Source organism: Rhinopithecus roxellana, chromosome 3 (genome assembly GCF_007565055.1).
Source record: "Rhinopithecus roxellana isolate Shanxi Qingling chromosome 3, ASM756505v1, whole genome shotgun sequence".
Lineage (NCBI taxonomy): Eukaryota > Metazoa > Chordata > Mammalia > Primates > Cercopithecidae > Rhinopithecus > Rhinopithecus roxellana.
The window spans coordinates 183,670,698-183,694,629 of record NC_044551.1 but is presented as its reverse complement, the minus strand read 5'-3'; the positions used below and the strand labels follow the sequence as shown (position 1 = coordinate 183,694,629).

At 35.9% G+C, this 23,932-nt stretch overlaps 1 protein-coding gene across 3 annotated transcripts in view; it reads left to right on the top strand.

Annotated features, from left to right (window-relative positions):
• Nucleotides 1–23,932, top strand: part of GABRA1 (gamma-aminobutyric acid type A receptor alpha1 subunit) — a 56,026-nt gene that overhangs the window by 13,132 nt on the left and 18,962 nt on the right. For all 3 annotated transcript variants that reach the window (XM_010388946.2, XM_010388955.2, XM_010388939.2), the window contains 3 exons: nt 7,093–7,160; nt 14,728–14,948; nt 17,175–17,257. In XM_010388946.2, the coding sequence (XP_010387248.1) occupies nt 7,093–7,160; nt 14,728–14,948; nt 17,175–17,257 (372 nt within the window). The remainder of the gene's footprint in view (nt 1–7,092; nt 7,161–14,727; nt 14,949–17,174; nt 17,258–23,932) is intronic.

The following is a 23,932-nucleotide window of genomic DNA, read 5'->3' as shown; positions in this document are numbered from 1 at the left end:
CCTGCCTTCTTTCACTCAGCATAATCATCTCCAGTTGCATCCATATCGCATGTTCTCACTTATTTGTGGAAATTAAAAATCAAAGCAATTAAACTCATGGACACAGAGTAGAAGGACAGTTATCAGGCAGGGTAGGATAATGAGGGGAGGTCGATGGGGATGGTTAATGGGTACAAAAGAAAATACAAAAACATAGGAAGAATGACTAAGACCTAGTATTTAATAGCACAACAGGATGACTATAGTCAATAGCAATGTAACTGGACATTTTAAAATAACTAAAAGAGTATAATTTTATTGTTTTTAAAATGAAGAATAAATGCTTGAGGGGATGGATACCCTGTTTTCTATGATGTGATTATGATGTATTGCATGCTTGTATCAAAACATCTCATGTACCACATAGATATATACACCTATTAGGTATCCACAAAAGTTAAAAATGAAAACATTTACAAAAAGGTAACCATTGCAACTATGTCCAAATTATAATATGCACAGTATTAGTAAACAGCTATGGTTTATTTTTTGTGCAACTACTCTTGACCTTTTTATATAGCTTCCATTTCCCATGTTGATTCCAGAACCAATGTGGGATTTAAAAAAAAAACCTTGTCTACAGATCATTGCTTTTTTTTTTTTTTCTGGCAGAATCAGATTTCAATACTTGAAAAATAGTGTAGTGTTCCTGAGATGAGAATCTCATTTGCTATATATCACAGACTGCCATTTTTGGAAAACTTAAGAGAAAGCAAGGCCCTAAGTATTTGCATATTTCTGTAAGATTGTTAATAGTATTATTCTCGTATAACTAAAATGCTATCATGTGAATGTGAAATAGGATGCCTGAGAGTTATCACAGTTTGCACAATTTTGATCAAGATTTATACTGATTACACATTGCATGCTTGTATCCAGACATCTCAGGTACTCTGTAAATGCATACACCTACTATGTTCTCACAACAATTAAAAATTATAAAAATTAAAAAAGGACTTCTACTGATCAAAAGAAACCCATTTCTCCAACAGCACAATCTTCTCTGAAGGTTAGCCCTCTCTCGATAGAAACTGCTCAAATTACAGCATATGGAGAGAATTTATCAGTGGAAATAAGATAAATAGCTCCTGCAATAATATTGACCTTTCTTCCTAGGACATGCTTGCAATATCTGAGTTCTTGGAATCCCAAAATACCAAAGAATCAGGGATTGGTCAAACACCTTGAAACTTGGGTGTCTACCCCCATATCCAGACTTAGTAGCTGAATACAGTCAAAATTAAGTAGCTCTACATATTATCTAAGAGATAGTTTCCAGTTTTTCTAAGGCATTAATTGAATAGAGAAGAAGGACAGGGGACAAAAATGTTGCTCCAATCAAGCAGGTCACCAGGGAGCTGGAACATTGCCTTATCCAGGAATATACATTGATGTTTATGTAGGAGCCCAGGATATTTTCAATTTCCAAACAGGACCATTTTAAAGTAGGGTTTTGGGATACATTTTATTATAACGACTAATGTTAGTCCATTTAGTCTCCATGTAGTGCCTACCTCTGTGAATCAATAGACACAAAGCAGCTTAAATAAGGCAACAGACCTCCTTCATCAGTTATGAACCCACAGAACTGGGTCTAGTTGAATATTACTCTGAGTTCCTCAGCAGACAGCATTTCCAGGGAAAATATGGCCAATACCATATTAAATAAATGGTTATGATAGCATTACTAACAAAATACCACCTACAATTCTTTCTTATTCATTCCCTCTTCCATTTTTTATTACAGTCACTCTTGCAATTCACTATTCACACAGCATCAACTATCTTCTTAGACTGTAAGTAACATCATTTCATTTCATTTCATTACCCAAAGGCTTCCTACTGCATCAAAATAAAGGTCAACTGCTAGCTGAAATGCTCAGGGATCTTCAGATATGGTCCCACTTACCTCTAGATTGTCATCTTGTACCATGATCATCAGCATCACCAGGATCCAGATATACTGCACTTTCTGTTTCTTAAACATAACACATTTAGCACATTTATTTTCACCTCAGATCCTTTGCCTCCTTCTCTTTTAAATTTTTTTTCCTCTCCCTGGATCTTACTCAATTTTTCCCATCTTTAAAGTCTCATTTCAAGTTTTATTTCTTCAGATGACATTTTTTTCAGAGCATTTATAATCTGAATTTAATTAGCAGAATGTGTGCATATGTGTTTTTGCATAATTCTGTAGGTACTTACATCTCTATGTATCCCCTAATCAACCTAAAATATGTTTTTCCTAAGATAAGTATGTGTTTTGCTACAGAGGAACAGAAGCATTTATAGTTTTACTCATCATTGTATTACTGTTACCTAGAAGAGTGCCTAAGTGGCACATAGAAAATGTTTAATAAACATTTCTTGACTAAATTAATGTACCCAACAGATGCCTCTCAAAGTGTTGTGGCACCACAATGTTATTTGAACATCACTCCAATGCTGTGTAGTCATTTGAACAGGTATTATTTATTCATTCAAAATGTAAGAATAGAGACTCAGAGAGATTAAAGGCTTGTACCTAAAATCACGCAGCTTGTTCTCAAGAAAAATCAGAGTTTAAATCTGAATGTTTAGATGCTTAATCTATTGTGCTTACTACTTATTTTACTACTCTGGTTTTCTCATTGTTGTTTCCAGTACTAATCTCATCTTTTTGAATTATCGCTTTAAAACATATGTTATTTCAAATCTTATTAGCAAGATACCAATATTGTAGAAAATTCCCGGAAAAACAGATTAACTGTTGTCTGGGAGTTAGGAATTGTAGTATAGTATTTGTATATATGTTTATACATATACAGTTTGTATATTTGTGAGGATGTGGTTTGAGGAAAATCATTAAGTTTATATTTGAATAGAAAGTGGACGTGTTAGACCATTCTTGAATTGCTATAGAGAAATAACTGAGACTGGGGTAATTTATAAAGAAAACAATTTTTATTGGCTCACTATTCTGCAGGCTGTACAAGCATGACACTGGCATCTGCTTGGCTTTTGATGAGGGCCTCAGGAAGTTCCAATCATGGCAGAAGGTGAAAGGGGAGCAGATGTATCACATGGCAAAAGCAGAAGTGAGAGAGAGAGAGAGGGGGGGGGGGGAGGGAGAGAGAGAGAGAGAGAGAGAGAGAGAGAGAGAGACTTTTAAATGACAAGATCTCATGTGAACTCAGAGAGAGAGAGCTCACTTATCACCAAGGAGATGGCCCAAGCCATTCATGGGGATCCACCCCCAAAATCCATATACCTCCCTCCAGGCCCCAGCTCCAAAATTGGGGATTACAGGTCAGCATGAGATTTGAGCGGGGACAAATATCCAAACCGTATCAGTGGACTTATGTGGATGGTGGCTTTCCAGGGAATTTTACTTGTTTTCACATCTGTCTGAGTTTTTTAAACTTATATTTTGAAGTTATTTTTTTTAACAACACAATGTATTATATTGTTATATATGCCTCAAGTGTACCCTAAAGCTTTTGAAATATCTTAGAGTAGCAGTGCCAAATAATTTGGGGAAACATGGGTAAACAAGATTGACCATATTTATTTAGGACATGATTCCTCAGAGACATTAGGATGTTAATGTTTGCAACAGTGTTAATTAGCAGAGTTTTCCAGCCACATAAGCTTTCCCCCACTGCCCCCTTGTCCCCACTGGACACTTGCTAAGAGCTGATGACAAATCAAATGAAAGAGAATTTCTTGGGTATGTGGCAAAGGAGATATACTAGAGGGGAACATATGAGAAGTGGTTGTTCCCCTTTTAAAATTTTTCTAATGCCCCAAGTTCCAGATAATATGCAGAATACGTTACTCTCTGCTTCTTCCTCTTCTTATGCCTTCGCTCCTCCTTCCATTTAGTAGTTGGTCACTGCAGTCTCCCACAGGCATCTTTCAGTTTTGAGACTTACAAACTTTGCAACCTAAAGCCTAGGGATTGAGAGTATGGTTGGAGGAGAAAAATAATTAGAGAGTAAGAAATCAGGAACTCTTTAAGGATACATGTATGGTTAGAGTTCATAGTGAGTAGGGTCTTTCAAGAGACGCATATGGGAACTCCCAGTCAGGGCACTTGTCTTATAATATTGGAATGGTAAATATTGGGAAATCTCAGAGCCAAGTGTCTAGCAGAAAACAAGATAAAGTACCTGAAGATGATGAACTGGTATGGTAAATAAGTTTAGGAGAAAGGCTAAACAAAATATTAAAGAAACAGACTCTCAAAATGTGGTTATAATCATGTATGTGAATTTATTTCTATTTTTGCCATATCTTTAAATGGCACAGTAACAATTATGCATGGCAACATGGATGTAAACTTAACTATATTTTGTGCTGTATTTTATTGGTATAATAATCTTTATAAACATGCTTTTGAGCCTTAACTAGTTTATTTCAGTATGGTTACCTACTAACAATCTTAAAATAACAGAGAGAAATGGCCCATACATTTGCCAAGTGGTCACCTTACCCCTTCAGGGCTTTTTATCATGCTAAGTAATGCAGATTGATGGCTCCTAGGCTCCTAACACCTTTGGTAAGTCAATTTTGTAAAGCTAAGGACTTCATGGAATTACCTTAAAGTATAGAAATTATGCTCCTCCCACACTCAAGAATTACAAATAGTGATAAAGGACTCCAGGAGAGCTGACCTTGGCTAGAGAGTACGTGCAAGTGTGCAGACCAGGATTGGCAGGTGTTCCCTAAATGAACATGCATCTCAAAAATAAAAATAATTAAAACATTTTTGACTCCATGTATGTTACTAAGTTTCATAAAATATGCATGGTAGATCTTACACTTTGTTGTATGAAGAGAACCAAAGTTGAACTTTGGAAACAAAGAGAAGTTGAGTCAGCAAATCAGGAAAAAAAAATGTGTAATAGGAATATCAGACCATACCAAGATTTATGTATAAAGATAATTTAGATTTTAATTCTCCTTGGTCACCCAGTCTGGAAACACCTAATTGCAAGAAGTTTATCTAAAATAATAAGAAATAAAATTATTAACAATAAGGTGCATAAAGAATTTAGGGTGAAAATATGACTGAGGGTCTGTGGTTATCTTTCTTTTTGTACTTTCTTCTTGATAACAAAGGTATATTTTATTATATCACAGAAAATCCAACTGACAGTGCCTTTATTTGATCCAGAAAGGAAAATATTGAAAAAAAAAATAGTGGAGAAAAGAGTGAGCTCATTTACTATGATAAATTCAAACTTTTGTGAACAGATATCATAGATTTTGTTTATTACTATTTTTCATTGAAAAGCAGTCCTGACTTCTAATACAGTACAAGCTCTTGATGAAGTCTTAAGAAATAACAGATGTTTTAACTAAGAAAAAGAAGTAATCTAGTAAAAAGTATGTATGTAAATAATGTGTGTAATAGAGAGAACATATAGTGGAAATGGTGCTAGAATGAATGAGAATAGGGACATCAGAAGAGAAGGATGGTTAAGGCAGCTGAAACAGTGCTGATAACTGTGCATCTCACACTACCCAAAGTTGATGCAGCGTGTTAAAGCTACGGTTGGAAGTGAGTTCTAAAACCACTACTCTTTATTTTCATTGTCATAAACTATGTTCTCATTTTGAACTTTTAAAAGGACAAACTGCAGATAATTCCTACATCAAGAGACTCATTTAAGCAGTTTAAAGTCAATTAATTTTTTGTGCAAAAAATATTGTATTGGTTATTGAGGGGAACATCTCTGATTCAAAACTTTTTTTTAGCTGACTTACACGTTATGTATAGTATATAACATGATCTTCTTGGGATAAATTTATACTGACAGTCTTAACTCTTCACAAGTAAATTGCTAAGGGAAAAAGGCCAGCTCCTGATTTTAAAGGAAATCATCATTTTATAAATTCAAATGAACTTACAAAAGGTGAATCACCTTTTTTATGTTACATGACAGAGATACAAATACCCTGGCGTATAAATATTTGTACATGGCTAGAAAGATCCTCCAGGTGTTTGTGCTACTTTTGGAAAATATATAGTGTACTTTAGCAAGCCTTATTAACTCTTTAAGGACTCGAGAGTATGTTTTATAAATGTTTGCTTTCTGGCACTAAATCATAACTGAGTTATCCAAATTATTCCCTGGGAAAAATATAAATTAAAAATAATTTAAAAAGTAAATAAAATAAAATAAAAATAAATTTAAAAAATAAAAAAATAAATGAACTGTTAAAGATACTTGACTGCATTTTGCAGAGCTAAAGATGAAAATTAGAAAGTCATATTTTTCGTTTTCACCCCTCAACAAATTGTTTCTTTTCTGAAAGCATTGTTTTGCTATTTCTTGGGGAATGGCGGTGTTTCTCTGGAAATATCTGTGTTGAGTTGTCATAGTACTATAGTTAATATGCTTTATTGGTTGATATATGTGCCATCAGAGGACAATATAATAAAACCACATGGAATGTGAAACAGAATATATTAAGTGAACTTTCTTTGTGCCATAATATGTTCTTCTCATCCTGAAAATTGAAGAGACTTACACAGGATGTCATATTTTCCCCCAGGGAATAATTGGATAACTCAGTTATGATTTAGTGCAAGAAAGCAAGCATTTATATAACATACTCTTGAGTCCTTAAAGAGTTAATAAGCCTTGCTAAAGTACACTATATATTTCCCAAGAGTAGCCTAAATACCTGGAGGATCTGTCTAGCCATGTAAAAATACTTAAACTTAAGCTATATCAACATGCTAATGTATTTGCATTATAACGTAAAGCAGTTTAGTATCATTTAGTCAAGTATGTCCACTCTTGAAGAATTCATTAGGCAGCAGCTGAGTTTTCCATAAAGTCTGACTCCCAAAGTGGCATATTTAGGCTTCGTTCTCCATAGAAAATATTAACTGTGAAATTTTATGTGTAAGCAGTAAATTATCAGGACTACACAGTGGACCAATTTTAGAAATAGCTAATCAAAGCCAATAAATTTCCCATTTGGGTGTGAGTATGTGGTGGTGAGATCTAATAAGGACTGTTGATAGACACTCACTCGCCCAATTTCCTGCTTCATCAGAGCGTGTAACCGAAGTGAAGACTGATATCTTCGTCACCAGTTTTGGACCCGTTTCAGACCATGATATGGTAAGTGGACACTGTATCTTTGGTTTTCTTGGAGAATTTTTAAAATTTAACTTTTCAAAGAAAAATATAAACTAAGTTTTTAGGGAGCAACCTGAAAAGTCTTGGCTATACCTTTGTGTCTTTCTGTGTGTAATATGTAATATGTAATAAAATATTAATACAATAGAAAAATACTCATTTGCTTCCCAGATCAGACCTATTTCCATGATTTTCAACCACTGCAGTCATCTTTTAAAAAAAATATCTAATATGATTGCTATGTCTTGGTTAATACCCTGCAAGCCATACAGTATGAGTTACGTTTCATTTTAGTTAGCAGGCCATGTTGATTCAAGGATGCTGTTTTCAGGTAACCAGAACTGTTATAGAATGGCCGTGAACATTACGATTTCTAAATTATTTTTGGCTACTAAAAACTAAAAGGAAACGAGTATAAAAGTTGACCAGAATTAGACAAAAATATTTAAAACGCACCACTAGGAAACATTCTGCTTCATTGCAAAAAGCATTCGTTAAATTAGTGTCCAGAGTGGAAATATAATGAATCTATACTTGCTCTTTTTTTCCAGTCCAAAGAAATTAACATGAATTTCTCTTCTGTCTGATGGGAGTTATAGAGCTGTACAGAAATTATATAATATTACTGAACTAATAACAGCCAAGGTTCTATATAAGCAAAACATCGTAAAGTGGTCATGGAGACGTACCATTATGAATATTTCAAAGATATATTAATTGAATACTATTTTTTAAATGCCTCACATTAGCACCAGCTTACTGTAAAAGTATTTTGATTTCAACATAGCTCACAGCAGGTCAGAATAAAACTTACAGAAAATATGAATGGCAGAGTAAAAGCCCTGACAAGTTCTGAGGTAAACAAACAAATAAACAAACAAACAAAAACTATATTTAATCTGGTGCTTTTGCAATTGTATTTACCCAAGGCCTTTTTTGTCATTTGACTCCTGTTTATGTTCTGTAGAACTAATATTCTGTAAAGTGAACTTTGGGAAATTCTGGCCTAGAGGATAATTAGATATTTTAGATTTTAAGACAAGCTTTGAAATATGCCAACTGGACAAAGAAAAACAGGTGGAGTATATAAGCAGCAACAGAGTGGTAACTAAGAATGCAGGTTTCTGAACCAGATTGCCTGCGTTTATGATGCCAGCTACTTCACATACAAGGGTACATCCTTAGGGAAATTACTTAATATCTCTCTGGATCAGTTTCTTCATGTATAAGGTGAGATTAATGATACCACTTAACAAATTTTAGCCATTACTAATATGCAAGAAGTATCATATGAAAGTCAATCACACTTGTGAATTTATGCATCTTACAATTCATTTGGAATTATGATCAGTCTGTAGACCACTTTATTGAAATAACCTGTGATACAATGTATTTTACTAAATTGACAACTTTCCAAGGACCCATTGTAATTCTCTCATGTTGCAACTCAGTCTTTCCACACTATTCTCTCATGGTACTTTTATGATTAAAAATATTTATTAGGTACCAGTCATGTTTAAGGTCAAATACAAACTGTTCTGCCTGTATTCCATAGAATCCATAAATGATTTTGCCGCTCTCTGTCACTTGTTCCCAATATTAACTATTTGTTTTAGTCCTGCTTTCTGCTAGGCAGTATAGTGTCGGCGCTGGCAGGGCTGGCTCTGGGACTCAAGCTGGTTGAATTCAAATCCACCATCAGCAGCAGCATGACACTGAACAAATTGCTTAAGCTTCTAAGGCTCAAAGTCTTTCAAATGTGTATATTATTATAGTTGTCTATTCCTGCAACATTTTTATAAGTTTTAAATGAGATATGCAAATAAAGTGTCTACAATAGTGCTCGATAAGTCATAGCTATTATATTATTTTTACCTCTGAGCTCCTTATCGTGCCATGAAGAACTCATGGAAATTTCTTCTTCTCGCTACCCATCTAAATCCTATACTTCCGCCCAAATCAAGACCCGAATACTTGATGAAATCAGTTTTATTAGTCTAATAACAAATTGACTTTCCGTTTTTGTATTCTGATCACATGTATTGACTCTAAAATACCTTTTAGCTTTCAGCCACATGTATAGCACTGCTTTGTAAACTTATTTCTCTTATTTATAAATAAATATCTTATTTTCTTAAATTGTTGCCTAGAGTGTAAAGACACATGTGTTTCACATCTTTCACAGTATTAGTTCATTGCTATTTTAAAGTAAATGTTAAATTACTATTTTTTTGGTGATAGGTTTAGGACCCTATAATACTGAAAAAAGTTGAGGTCTTGTGGGACCTAATAAATTATACCCTGTTTCCTCTCTGAGTTCTGAAAATAGAGATATAAGACAATAGAGTAGGAGGCATGGGGAATGAAAATATCATATATACATTACTAATAATGATGATATTACATAATGTGACTTATACCTGTAGACAAGTGGGTTTGCAGAGAGTAGGCACCAGAATCAACCAGATTAACCCACCCAGTCAAGGCAGTGTTAACTTTCTTTTGCTGGGGTGTGGATTATACATGTAAAACTTCCAGCATCGGAGAGCACAGCAGAATTTTTCACTCTTATAGGCAGCCAGCAGCCAAATGGAAAAGACAAGAGAAAAGGACTGAAATGGGTAAAATTGATGTATTTTTCCAAATTAACCTATCAGATTAAATTCCCTTTCTTCCTTCTTTTCCCCAGTGGAAGAGTGTGAGGGAATTGGGAGCACGCAGAAGTTTCTTTTTTCTCATTGATGAAAACATCAAGAGAGGGCATGGAACACTCAAAACATCACACACTGATGGCAGTCCTCATCTTACTACTCACAATAATGTAAATTTTACTTACTGGCCATTCTATCTCAGTCTCTGGCAGCTGGCATGGTGCATCACAGAGTCAATGTCCAGTAGGAGATGTTGTAGGACAATGCCCAAATGAAGCCACAGGCGATCAAAAGCTTTTCTCTTTTCTTAAAAAAATAGGTGGCATGCCTTTGAGTTATTGCTTCAGATTAATTGTGATTTAATAAACCAGTGTTGGAGTTTTTGAATCTTAGAATAGGCTTTTTGATACACCTTCAAACTTGTGATTATAATCTACATTTTATATATCACATTCGGCCAAATATCAGATAGGAATAAGGAACAGAGTGTCCAACCAACAATATTCCCTATTGCCTAAAACCTCTGAACAAGACAATGTTTCAATTGGTCTGCTAAAAATCAAATTAGCCATAGGTCTGCCACTGGTTTGCTAGTAGCTGGTAGAAATTGTACCTGAGCACCTTGCTTTAGAAGATTAATCATTTAAATTATATTATGGGAGAACTGTGTACAAGAAGCAGCAGCATGTTTTAGAAGAAATCAAAATCAGAAGGCAGAAAGACAAAGCTGTTTTTCAAAATGGGAAAAGTTTTATAGTTTTTAAAGTGAGTACTAATAAATTAATCTATATTAATAACATAACAAGATTTAATGCTATTGAATGCTTACAATACATTAGGCACCATGCTAAATGCTTTCTAGATAATATTTCATCTAATCCTCATGCAAACCTTTTAGCTAAGTATTATTCTTATCTACATTTCCCAGAGAAGGAAAGTGACCTGCTAGCTAAGTGTAGCAACTTGAACCCAGGCTATTTAGCCCCAGAGACTCCACAGCTCCCAAGGCATCTGACTTCATTTAGAATAGAAAACAAAATTAGGACAACTCTCTAACTTTATTTTAAAAACCATTAATTGGCAATCAAACAGAACATTCCCAGGGCACTAGGTTCTGACAGAAATACCGAGGCAGTACAATCATAGAGCCTTGTTTTCCATAGTGCTTAAAACGTATTAAGTCAAAGTACACACAGATGGTAATAAATGGCACAGGCTGGAACACTTCAATACAATATTTATTTAGGAACATAGCGGATGTTTTGTCCCGGATCTTCAGACTAAGACTCACATTCTCCAGGGACCTACTCTATTGAACAGAGCAACTCAGACTTTTCACTTGAGTGGTAGGGACTAGAGCCTGGAAACTTGAGCAAATTATTTAAGAGAGCTTCTCCTTTGTCCAGCCTCTCTTCCACGGAGTCCCCTCTTTTGCATTTTGTTTTTACTGAACTTGGTTTCGACCACCTTCTTACTTTCCTTAGATTTCCTTCCCTACAATCCTTCTAAAGAAATAGCACATTTTCATGACCAGCTACATAAAAACCTAATATAAATTTGTGTTGATAAAATAATAAAATGGGAGACAGATAATAATTTCTAACTTTTGCTAAGAGCTTCCTATGTTCTAGGCACTGTTAAAAGATGTTCTCACAAGTATCAACTCACTTCTCACAATCGCAGAGTGAATTATCCCACTTTATAGATTAAGAAACGGGGGCCTTAGCGAGAGTAAAATAATTACCTAAGGCCACTCAGCAGGTAGGTTCAGAACTTACATCCATAGTCATTATGCTCTAGTTCTGCTGCTCTCCTCCCTGTTTTTCCCAGCTTCCTTAAGAAGGGACTTTGGTCAGGTGCAGTGGCTCACGCCTATAATCCCAGGACTTTGGGAGGCTGAGGCGGGAGGATCACCTGAGGTCAGGAGTTCAAGACCAGCCTGACCAACACTGCAAAACCCCATTTCTACTAAAAATACAAAATTAACTGGTCCTGGTGGCGCATGCCTGTAAATCCCAGCTGCTCGGGAGGCTGAGGCAGGAGAATAACTTGAAGTCAGGAGGCGGATGTAGAAGTGAGCTATGATCACATCATTGCAGTCCAGAATGGGCAACAAAGAGTGAAACTCCTTTGGGAAAAGAGAGAGAGAGAGAAAAGAAGGAAGGAAGGAAGGAAGGAAGGAAGGAAGGAAGGAAGGAAGGAAGGAAGGAAGGAAGGAAGGGAGGGAGGGAGGGAGGGAGGGAGGGAGGGAGGGAGGGAGGGAGGGAGGAGGAGGAGGAGGAGGAGGAAGAAGAAGAAGGAGGAGGAGGAGGAGGAGGAGGAGGAGGAGGAGGAGGAGGAGGAGGAGGGAAGGAAGGAAGGAAGGAAGGAAGGAAGGAAGGAAGGAAGGAAGGAAGGAAGGAAGGAAGGAAGTAAAGAAAGGAAGGAAAAAAAGAAAGAAAAGGAAAAACAAGAAAAAAGAAAAAGAGGGGGGCTTTGGCCAATCTTCATCCAGATACCCACTCTTGGTCTAATGAACCGTGCCCCAGGGGGCAAGGTCATCTTATAGAGCTAGCTTCTGGGAACTACCTGCTGCTACCATGACAATCACACAGGAAGAGTTCTCAGAAATGGGAGACCAAATATTTACACTCTTGGTTAGGCAGAAACAAATTTTCATCAACTGTTTTTATTTCACTTTGTATTTCAACTTCTAACACTGCAGAAAATGGAAATGAAGATTACCCAGTGAGTGCTGCTCGTGTGTGTGTTTGTGTGTGTGTGTGTGAATGGTACAGTATTAGAAGGAAGAATGTCCTAAATGAATTTGGGGATTCCATTGTCTGTCATTAGCACAGATAGAAAAGCTGGTGGTAAACATAATAAACATGCGAACATCATGATTTTGGCAGATTTTGACATAATTTTTTGAAACTATTGCCTTTGAGATACATCTTGTCAAAGATTTGGTAGTGCATCTAATTTAAGTTTAGTTTATATTTAACATGTATTTTATTTTCAAAAAACCTCTTTAGGGCAAGCAAATAAATGAACCAAAGGCTAGATTCATGGGAATGTGGTCACCTTAGGCATCCTTGTAACTTTGATTTGCAAGTGGCCATTCATTCCTTCTACTGTTCACCAATCTAAAGTCATTCAGTTGGATAGAAACTAGAGCTTATACTGCTAAGTCCTGAGTAACAGAACATTTCATCATATATTATATCCCGACCTCACAAGCTTGTCTGTCATCTAGAGAGAAAAAGCTGCATACCCTGAGGTAGATCCATCCACCCAGTTTTCCTGACAGGCATTGGCACGTTATTTCACTTGCTGATATCATCCACAGTCTCCCCTCCCATGGAAAATACTATTCTATGCCCGTCGTACACCATCGTGAATTTTTCTTACAATGCTCAAGCCTAAACAGTCTCTCCTTTGTTGAATTTACCAGGTGCTTAAGAAATGTTTGTTGGTGAGTAAATTCCCTTCATGTATTTATCACAGTGCCTTTCATCTGACACTTTCAAACACAAAATCCTAACCAACAAACAAGGTAACTTGTCTTGTCTACAAAGAAAGTCTGGCACCATATTACACTTCCTTGTTTCTGTCTCAGAGAGCAATTACTACTATATCTGGTGCATTATAATACATTTAATAATAATTGTTAATTACTTGATCAGTAAGGACTCAGTAATGCCAAACAAGTGCCAGAGAACGCACCTTCATTCAATCTTCACCCGGCATTGCTTAAGCCCTTAGAAGGAGACATGTATTTAAGTTCATACACAAAACTCCCAAACACAAACATTGTTTTTTTTGTAGGTCCTAATGACAATATGTATAAGATTTAAAAAACAACTGCTTTGTGATGTAACAGGGTTTAGAGGATTAGGAAAATGTAGCGTGATGTTTTCAAGTTAGTTCACTTTCGGGTTTGGAGTATACTAAGATTAATGGAGAATGTGGCAATCTCTACTTCAAGCCATTGAGCTCCAAATTTAGTGCCAGGGTGGCAAGTACTGCAAGAAAAATGGCTATTACCCTTTTCAATTTTAGGAGCTGGTAAGTCACATTGCTTGTTTTCAGATTAGCAGATGTTTGTCTCTGGGTATTGCCATAAGGAATTCTGTGTTTATTCAAATAAATAGATTCCCTGGCTGTGAACGAAGATGAACTTCAAACATTTTTCATGTGGCTTTTACACATGTACAGTCACAAACACACACACACACACTGACACACTCTGCATTCCTATTTTTTGTTCTTTTTCTTTTTGAAAAGGATCCAAATTACCAGTAGAAGCAGTTTCTTTGTTTTCATAATCTTCTTTAATGTGTAGGATAATTGAAAGTCTATGTACATTATCTGTGGAAAAAAAAGTTTATTTAGCAAAAAAAAAAAAAAAAAGATGGAATTTTTACACCCGTATTGGAATCACAGTTTACTTGGGTGTGGGCATGAGCTTTTCAGAGACAATGAGAGGGCCCCCAAAATACTAAGCTTTACCTTTATGGCTGGAATTGTCTAACTTAAGCATTTTTTTCTATGCATAATACCCTCTAACATGAGTTTGTTTTAAAATTGTGATATATTCTATTTCTTCTAGTGCTGCTGTGATGGGGTGGAGGCGGGGTGTTACTTTCCTTCTACATATCTGAGCCAATAATTGGAAAAATTTTTCTGACCAAAAATTATGTCAGGCATTTTAGATTTAAAAAAAAAAAAAATCATTACACCAACCAGTGATTCTCCTGACATCAACATGTACATGCTATCACACATTTACTTCTAAAAACATCACCTAGCTAACATTTTACTTCCAAAGTTGCAAAAATTATGCACTGTCTGTGTTAGATATTTGCATTGCAAAGTACAGCACAGTGAACTCTTCGTCATTTTCCAAAATTACCTAGGAATATACAATAGATGTATTTTTCCGTCAAAGCTGGAAGGATGAAAGGTTAAAATTTAAAGGGCCCATGACAGTCCTCCGGTTAAATAACCTAATGGCAAGTAAAATCTGGACTCCGGACACATTTTTTCACAATGGAAAGAAGTCAGTGGCCCACAACATGACCATGCCCAACAAACTCCTGCGGATCACAGAGGATGGCACCTTGCTGTACACAATGAGGTAAGGATGACCACACTGTCATTCATGAATGTTTCTGTACTTCATTCCCTTCCACTTGTAAGCAATCATCAGGCTGATGAGCCATGGTGGAATATTTGCTTCCTTGTTTTTCAGCCTTAACAATCTTAAAAATCTCTCCAACCTGCTCTAATTCCCTCAATCAAGGATGAAGTATTATTTATACAAATGTTTATTTGCTTACATCTAGTTTTATTCTTAAATAATTTTCTGTAGCTAGGTGGATTCAATATAAGGAACTTCCTCTCTCTATTATAAAACTCATATATTCCTGCATTCCAGTAAGATCTAGATTGCATTTCTAGAAGCTGTCTAATGATTTACATCTGAAAACATTCCTACTAAAAATAAAGTAAAAAAAAACAGAAAATATGGAAAGTTACAAAATTCGTAAAACACAGATTCATGTAGACATAGGTATTTGAAGAAGTATTTGAATTCACAATGACGTTGATAGCTAGATGAGAACATAGATACTATTAATTTTTCTCAAACTAAAGACTACACATACATTTCTGTTTTATGAACATTTCCCCCTCTTTAAGATTGCTGTAAAGCCCAGCATCTATTAAGTGTTCAATACCTTATGATTGAAGAAGGAAATATGAATCAAATAAAGTTTTGAATATCATATAAAAAAAAGAGATGTTTAAAAGTATTCCTCATTTATGAAAAATTAAGAATGATCTGGAACTCATTCTTGAGAGCAGCAGTAGTTTATTCCCAGATGACTTGTTAGATATGAGTTTTTCACATTTGGTCAACACTTAGTAATTCATATTTTTCAATTGTTTCTTTGGTACAAAAATATAATAAAGGCAAAATGCTCAATTTAGTGGATTGTATGAAAGTACAGTAGTATTTTATCTTTGGAGAAAGCTGCCAGAATGCCTGGCTTTTCAAACACAAACATCCAAAAGAAAAGAAAAGAAAAGAAAAGAAAAGAAAAGAAAAGAAAAAATGCTTCAAGAGACACTTTAGATATTGAGCCAACTAATGAAAATGTAATAGGACTTAAAAAAAAATCTAAAAGATAGAAATAGAGGATCAATGAGCACATGGGTTGAGAACTTTCTAGATTATCTAAGCCGGACCTACTGGTATTTGAAATTTGAAATGTTCTGCCCCGATGAAACACCCTACATTTGGCTTTGAGCCTAAATCCAGTATTCATTCTTCTTCGATGGCAATTTTCTGAGGAGAGACTTGCATATCCCAAGTAGTTTATTGATTAATGGTTTCTGATGTATGCAATGTTCTTCATCTGTATCTTTCATCACCTAAAATTTTCCTTTGCTAACATGTTTTTACTTTCTTTAATAATTTAAAAATGCAATTTAATCATTAATTTAATTTAATCATTAATTACACTTTGTATATTTGGCTATAAATCTATCTTATTACATTTCTTGAGCTACTTAATAATATGGGTAAATATACTTGCTAAAAATCATATGAAGGGCATGAATATAAATTTCCTTATAATTCTACAAACTGAAAGCAAATATATTTCAATGAACTTCTTTCTTAGAAATCCAAAAAAAAAAACAAAACAAGAATAGATTTCACATCCACAGAACATCCCAGGGACTAGAGAGAAGCACAACAGAGTCCCAGCTTCAATTAGATGGTGGGTTTGTAAATAAAACCAAATGGTTTGCAAGTAGTGAGATCATATATGGGGACGTTGTATTAATCTTAATCTCACAAAGCCTGAGGACACATCCCCCTTCAGCTTTTCTTTCCTTCTTTTATGCATTTGGTGCTATTTTAGGGAAAGAAGCAGAGAGAGATGCACTTAGGAGAAATTCTCTTTTCTTCTGTGCTATCCATGTCTTCCTCTCAATCAAGGATAAATTAGTATTTACACAAGTGTTTATTTGCTTACTTACAGTGTTATTCTCAAACAATTTGCTGTAGTTGAGTGGATTAGTTAACGGTTATTTTGGAAAATATTAATAAGGCTTGCCCATTGTACAGTATCAGGAGTTGCCTTTTTTTCTTAAAGCAAACAAACATAAGGATAGAATCCACTCATTATTGTAAATATGTGTTTTTAGATCATTTGATTATTAACAGCTCAACATAACCCTACAATTTATGCCTGCTTTGTTAATATATTTGCTACAGTTAATAGCGTTCCACTTGTACTTATCAAGAAGTATCTAATCTATATGGCTCTTGTTTGTATCCTATGTTTCCCTTAAGGCTGACAGTGAGAGCTGAATGTCCAATGCATTTGGAGGACTTCCCTATGGATGCCCATGCTTGCCCACTAAAATTTGGAAGCTGTGAGTAAATTTACATGGATTTTTCTTGATTGTGAGTCATTAAGCATGAGAGATCTCTAGCTATATCTGTGAGAAAAGCACATAGATAAGAGAATCAAGAAAATTTAAACAGCAATATACTGCATGGGCTTTCCATAAGTAGTGCTCTGTTACTTCACTTTTTAATGTTGCTTCAGGAGAGAGGTTATTCTTTATCTACTGAACTATAAAACATGGATTAAACTAGTTATTGAAATAATTCTATTTATGCTGAAGTTGTATTTATAGAAAAAGAAGTGAAGTATGGATGCTTTTACCTCATGGATAATATTTTACCCTCTATGAATGGAGATCATTGTGTCTATTTTATATCTTTACTGACACTTGTTTGATCTGAAAAATAATTAAATTTGTTTACCAGATTAAACTGTTGGTAGATGGCAAAGGACAATAAGTGTTTCTTAATAAGAAAGCCTACGCCAAACTGGTGTTGCAAAAAACACAAATACCCTAATCATAGTCTTAGAAAATTAGCTGATATGTCTGTGTATCTCGTGGCATTAATGTTTGTATATATATTAGTGCTCTTGAAAGTATCCTGGATAAATGCCCTTCATAATAACTTCCTGGGTTTCAGCTGTTTGAAAATATTCAGAAACACCTTGGAGGAGCCAAGAGAAAAATGACTGTGAGAGTCAGGTTCCCCGGTCTTTTCTTTACCCCTCTGCTTTCAACTGGTTTACATGCATGGAATGAGTGGGAATAATGTATTCTTGGTTTCCTGCAGGGGAGTTATGTACAAGGACTGAGTCAACTCCTGGACTACCTAACCGATTTTCTGTTCTCACTAGACAGGCAGTCTAAATGACTATTTTGGTGAAGATATGATTCATAGAAGAATAACAGTGGTAGTGTAGGAAGACAGAAAGTAAAGAAAATAGCAAAAGGCCTTCGGGTTCCTAGCAGCATCAGTCCTGGAGAGAGAATTTTATTTATAAATTCCATTTTGTACTGAAACTCAAAGATAAACTACTTCAAAAACTCTAGCTTAAACAGGCATTTGGTGGTAACTCCCTTCTCCCTGCTTTTTTTCCCCAATTTAGAATACATTATTTAATATGAACTATTATGTTTTCTCCTGAATAACAGACCCATTTGTAATAATGGTAATATGTACTATATGTTACTTGCATGTCATACAGTATATTAAATATTTGTACATTTATAAGTTCATCTAAATCACAGCATAACCTTACAATTAGGAAGATCATATGCCATAGTTTGCCTGGGACAGTACCGGTTTAAGCCTAATATACTGGCATAATTTTTTTAAGAGGCAAGGTCTTGCTCTGTTGCCATGGCTGGAGTGCGGTGACACATCGTGACTCACTGCAGGCTTGACCTCCTGGGCTCAGGCAATCCTTCTGCTTTAGGCAACTGAGTACCTAGTATACAGACATGTGCCACCATGCCTGGCTGGTTTGTAACCTTTTTGTATGGTTGTGGTATAGACAGGGTCTAGCTTTGTTGCCCCATCTGTCTCATACTCCTGGTCTCAAGTAAACCTTCCACCGTGGCCTCCCTAATTTCTGGGATTACAGGTATAGCCACAGTGTCCAGCCTGGCATAAATACTCATAATTCCCCCTTTTATCTTAAAAAAGTCCTGATTTGGAAAATGAACTGCGTATTTTTAAAAATTAGTCAGGAATGTTTTCAGCAGTGAGAATAGCTGAAGAAAGGAGAATTTATCATTTCATATAAGATATGTGAAAGTGAATGTTGATAGATTTCTGATTGGTTCAGCATCCTAACAAGGCCACTGTCTTAAGATGTCTTTAGATTTTCCTTCTCATCACAAGGTGACTGCTGTACCTCCAGCCATTGCAACTCTGTTCATGATAGAAGGTAATAGTTGGTAAAAATGAAAGGAGTAGTGCCTATGTAAGAAAAGAGAAAAACTTTCCCTAAAATCCTAACAGAAATCTACTTACATCTCATTAATCAAATGTCTCACATTGCCACTGATATTTGCAAAGAAGACTGGAAGTAAATATTTTTAATTGGACACATTGTCAACCTGAAGAATATTGGAGGTATTTTAAGAAGAGGTAAATGTGTAGTGAGTAGAAAACAGCGTCTCATATGAGAAAATTAAAGCTAAACAAAAATAAGTAAGCTGTTTTCCACCTCAGAGCCATATGCTCTTTTCTTTGTCTGGATTACTCTTCCCTTGGTTCTTAGTATGGCTGACTTCTCTCTCTCCACATGTCGGTATAAATGCCAGCTCCCTGATGACCTTATCGAAATTTGCTTACAGCCTCACCAGTCTTGCTGATCACAATACACATTTATTTTATACCATTTATCACAGCAACAATGATTCCTTTTATTTATTGTTTAACTTTTTATTGTCTGGAGACTATAACGTCACGAGAGAAGGACATATTTTGTTCAGCTTTTCCTAGCAGAAAGGCAAATATACTGTAGGTTCTCAGTAAATATTTATTGAATGGATAAAGGTTACAAGACTCAGGCTTTAAATCCCCCTTCACTGTATTTTTATTTTTTATTTTTGAGACAGAGTCTCGCTCTGTCGCCCAGGCTGAAGTGCAGTGGCCGGATCTCGGCTCACTGCAAGCTCCGCCTCCCGGGTTCACGCCATTCTCCTGCCTCAGCCTCCCGAGTAGCTGGGACTACAGGCGCCCGCCACTTCACCCGGCTAGTTTTTTGTATTTTTTAGTAGAGACGGGGTTTCACCGTGTTAGCCAGGATGGTCTCGATCTCCTGACCTCGTGATCCACCCGTCTTGGCCTCCCAAAGTGCTGGGATTACAGGCTTGAGCCACCGCGCCCGGCCTGCCCCTTCACTGTTTAAGCTTCAGAAAAGAGAGATGAAGACCTGTGGGGAATGAAACAGAGCAGACTAGACACTGAAGTGCAGGCTTTGATGGTCATGCTTAGTGGAAGGGAACACCATGGCTAGTTACCACTGCCTGGCATTGGCATGAGAAGAGGCAGGGGCAGTCCATTTGTTGTTCAGTCACTTCTCTGACCTGGCCTAATTGGCATATTTCAAAGGTGAAGAAACTGAGGCAAGAGTAGGCTAAAAATATTGTGACTCATTTTTTTGAAGTAAAAGTCTTGCCGAAATATCAGAGACAATAATAGGCAAAAGGGGTTTTCAATAATTTAGTGGAACAGTCTGTAATAAATGTTTATGAGTATTCTGAAACAACCTCATCCATATAGTGATAAAATCTAAAGCTGAGAAGCAGGTTTTCTTACCATTCTCTATTAGATTCTGATTGTTAAGGCTAACTTAAACTTTCTACTGGTTATGGATAAAGCTCTCTTTATAAAGCCAGCTAACCGGAGGACAATGCGCGTGATACAACTGTGATGGTTTCACTGCTTTTGAGAAATATACCAAATAAGGCTTTGTTTCCAAAAGAAGAGATTTGGGTTACAGATTCTGACATAAAGACCTAGGCAAAAGCTGAATCTAGTAAGGCCTTAATATATGATTTTTTTTTTGACCAGTTATCTAAAACAGTGCATTGTAAACACAGAGAGAGGAATGAGTCAAAATTTGAATGAATTCTGAACAATTTACAACTTTAGAAATCATTTTTTTCATGTGGTTCATACAAATGGAAACACAGAGACTCATAAAAGCAAAATGATAGTGTCAATTAGCAGCTCTCCTGATACTCAGTAATATGCGTTCCCAGTGTTTTACCACCACAGAGTTCTTTCCTAACACCAGTCACAACCTTGTTGTCTTTTTCATTTTATTAATTAGTGTTTTTGAGATAGGGTCTCTCTCTGTTGCCCAGGCTGGAGTGCAGTGGCACAATCATGGCTCACTGCTGGCTCAACCTCTTGGGCTCAAGTGATCCTCGTACCTCAGCCTCCTGAATAGCTGGGACTACAGGCACATGCCACCACACCTGGTTAATTTTTAGATAAATATTTGTAGAGACAGAGTTTTGCCATTTTGCCCACACTGGTCTCGTACCTCTGGGCTCTATAGATCTGCCCACGTGAGCCTTAAAAAATGCTGTCACTGCAGAAATAAGCCACCATGCCTGGCCACTTTGTGGTCTTATTTTTAAAACTGTTTTGGGGGCAATATAATTTTTTCGAAATTGTAACTTACAATTTTTGGCTAAGTAACTGAAGACTCTTTTTAACCTCACTTTTCTTATGCTGTTGTCTCCAGTTGAGTACATTTTCATAGGAACTACTTTCTGGTTACTAAAATTTAAGGAAACAATAGGATATATCATCTTTGCTAAGGCCTTAAGTATATCTGTATTCTCCATCTTAAAATACCAACTTGCATCATGTGAATCTACCCTTCATTTTGAAAGGTTCTCATGGAGAGACATGGATAATGAGTCATCTGCACCTTCACAATGATGTCATGCTTGTATTAGATGGCCTACACATTTTCATATGCAATGGTGCTTCTATGAAGTTGCAAGAAATGAGACACCAAAATTATATAAAATAAAAGGCAGTGGTAACACATTTTTCCCCCTCTACAACTATATTAGCAGCTCAGTAACAACACATGACAGAGGATAAAAAGATAGGGTGCAGACATTGTTGCTAACGGCAGTGCAATATAAAAGCAAGAGTTTTAGTTTGCTGTGAAATGACACAAGATCTAGAATTGGTTTCATCAATAATTGCATGACCACCAAGTATCTTGCTTGGCTTATGAGAATCTATCTAATATACAGTTTTGCCTAGAAAAATACTTACAAAACACAATAAAGTCAAATGAATGGCATCCTAAGTCTTTATCTTGGTTTTCCCAGTTATTAGTAATGTCTCTTTAAACAAGTAATTTTATTTTTTGCCTCAGTTTACCATCTGTAAAATGCAATTAAACTCTATGACTTTTGAGGCATTTGCAAATTGAACATTCAATCATTCCATATTACCATAAACTCATTATGTCTTCTTAGGTAAGACACTTCCATTAAAAAGCAATTATTTATCATATTAAAAAATTACTGAATGTGGTTATCTACAAATTGTAAGCAATACAGTCCTTCTCAAACTACTGTGCTCTCCCTGCTTCTAAGAGATTTGTAAATCACATTTTACAGCCCTCCTAATAGACGCAGTACTCCTACTATACACAATGCTGAAATGCTTTCATTTTTAAGATAATAAGGATAACCACAATTAAAAAGGAAAAGCAAAGATAAATTCAAATTATTCATGTCGTACTTTTACATGTCCCATGAACCACTAAATTAAGTTTTAGTTCATTCTCTTAAACTTGTGGAAAATTTTGTTTTTAAAAACCATCTGATTATAAATTGATGCAGAAATGATGTTGGAACTGGCAGGCTACCCTTGTAAAATCAGGGAACACTGGCGACATTTTTCTGCATCGCTCACCTCAGCGAAAAGTAATCACATTAGAAGCTTTGTTTTCGGGACTGAGAGGCATGGCTCACATCTTTTTTCAGGAAGCCTTATTTTCATGTAAAAAAGCAACCACAGTTTTACACCCCATAATACTTTATCTGGGGAAAAAGTGTACTGGACAGAACACAAAAACCTGGTTATTTAAGTGGGGATTGGGTCAAACAGAGGTGCATTATGACTTTTATGAGCCATAGGCACTTGTGCCTTTGGAGGCCATTCCTCCAGGAAGAAAATTAAAATTATTTCACGACTGAGTTGCTACAAAAATGAATATAATCCAGATTATATTATATTCACTTTATCTTTGGATTTCAAAATAAATTAAAATATTTTTGTGGTCTCCTAAAAGTATTGAGGACCTTGGGCCCTGTGCCTAATGGAGAAGTTGGCTGTTGGCCAACGAGTCAAGCTCTTATCATAGGCCAACATTTACTATGATGCCTCCCCCTCAAAAACACTGGAAACAGCTTGCTTTTTCTAATGTGATATTTTCTTAAGTTTTAAACCTCATTCTGTATCTAAATAGAAGAGAGTATGTACTATCATTCCAACCTATACAAAGTGGGTGTTATAGGACTAGAAATCAGAAAAGGTATGGAATTCCTTCTTCTCTTTCTCTCTAACTCTATAAAATCTCTCCCTCCAAACTATGTAAATTATCTATCAGAATTATGACCTAACCTCTCATTAGGAGATGGCCAAGTTCTAAGTGACATGGCAAATAAAAATGATTGAGAAGAAGAGCTATAGAATGTAACTCACCATCATGGAAAATATCTGTAAGAACGATAATCAATAGAAAAGAGGAGAGTAAACTGAGACTTGCTAATGTACATGCAGGAAAATATCCAGTGATTTTTACATTTATCATGATCTTTGCATTTATCATGACCTTTTCCTGGCTTAACAATAATTTGGACCAAAGCTACTGCCTCTAACCTCATTTCATCTCTCATATGCTTCACTCTAGTCAAACTGGTCTTCCTCAAACTAGTCAGCCTTTTATCTGCAATAGAAGAAAACACTTGTGAGGCTGAGACAGGAGGATTGCTTGAACCAGGGAGGTGGAAATTGCAGTGAGTCAAGATGATGCCACTGCACTCCAGCCTGGGTGACAAGAGTGAAACTCCATCAATAAATAAATAAATAAATAAATAAATAAATAAATAAATAAATGGAGAAGGAGAGAAGGAGAAGGAAGGGGAGTGGAAGAGGGAGAAGGAGTGGAAGAGGGAGTGGGAGGAGGA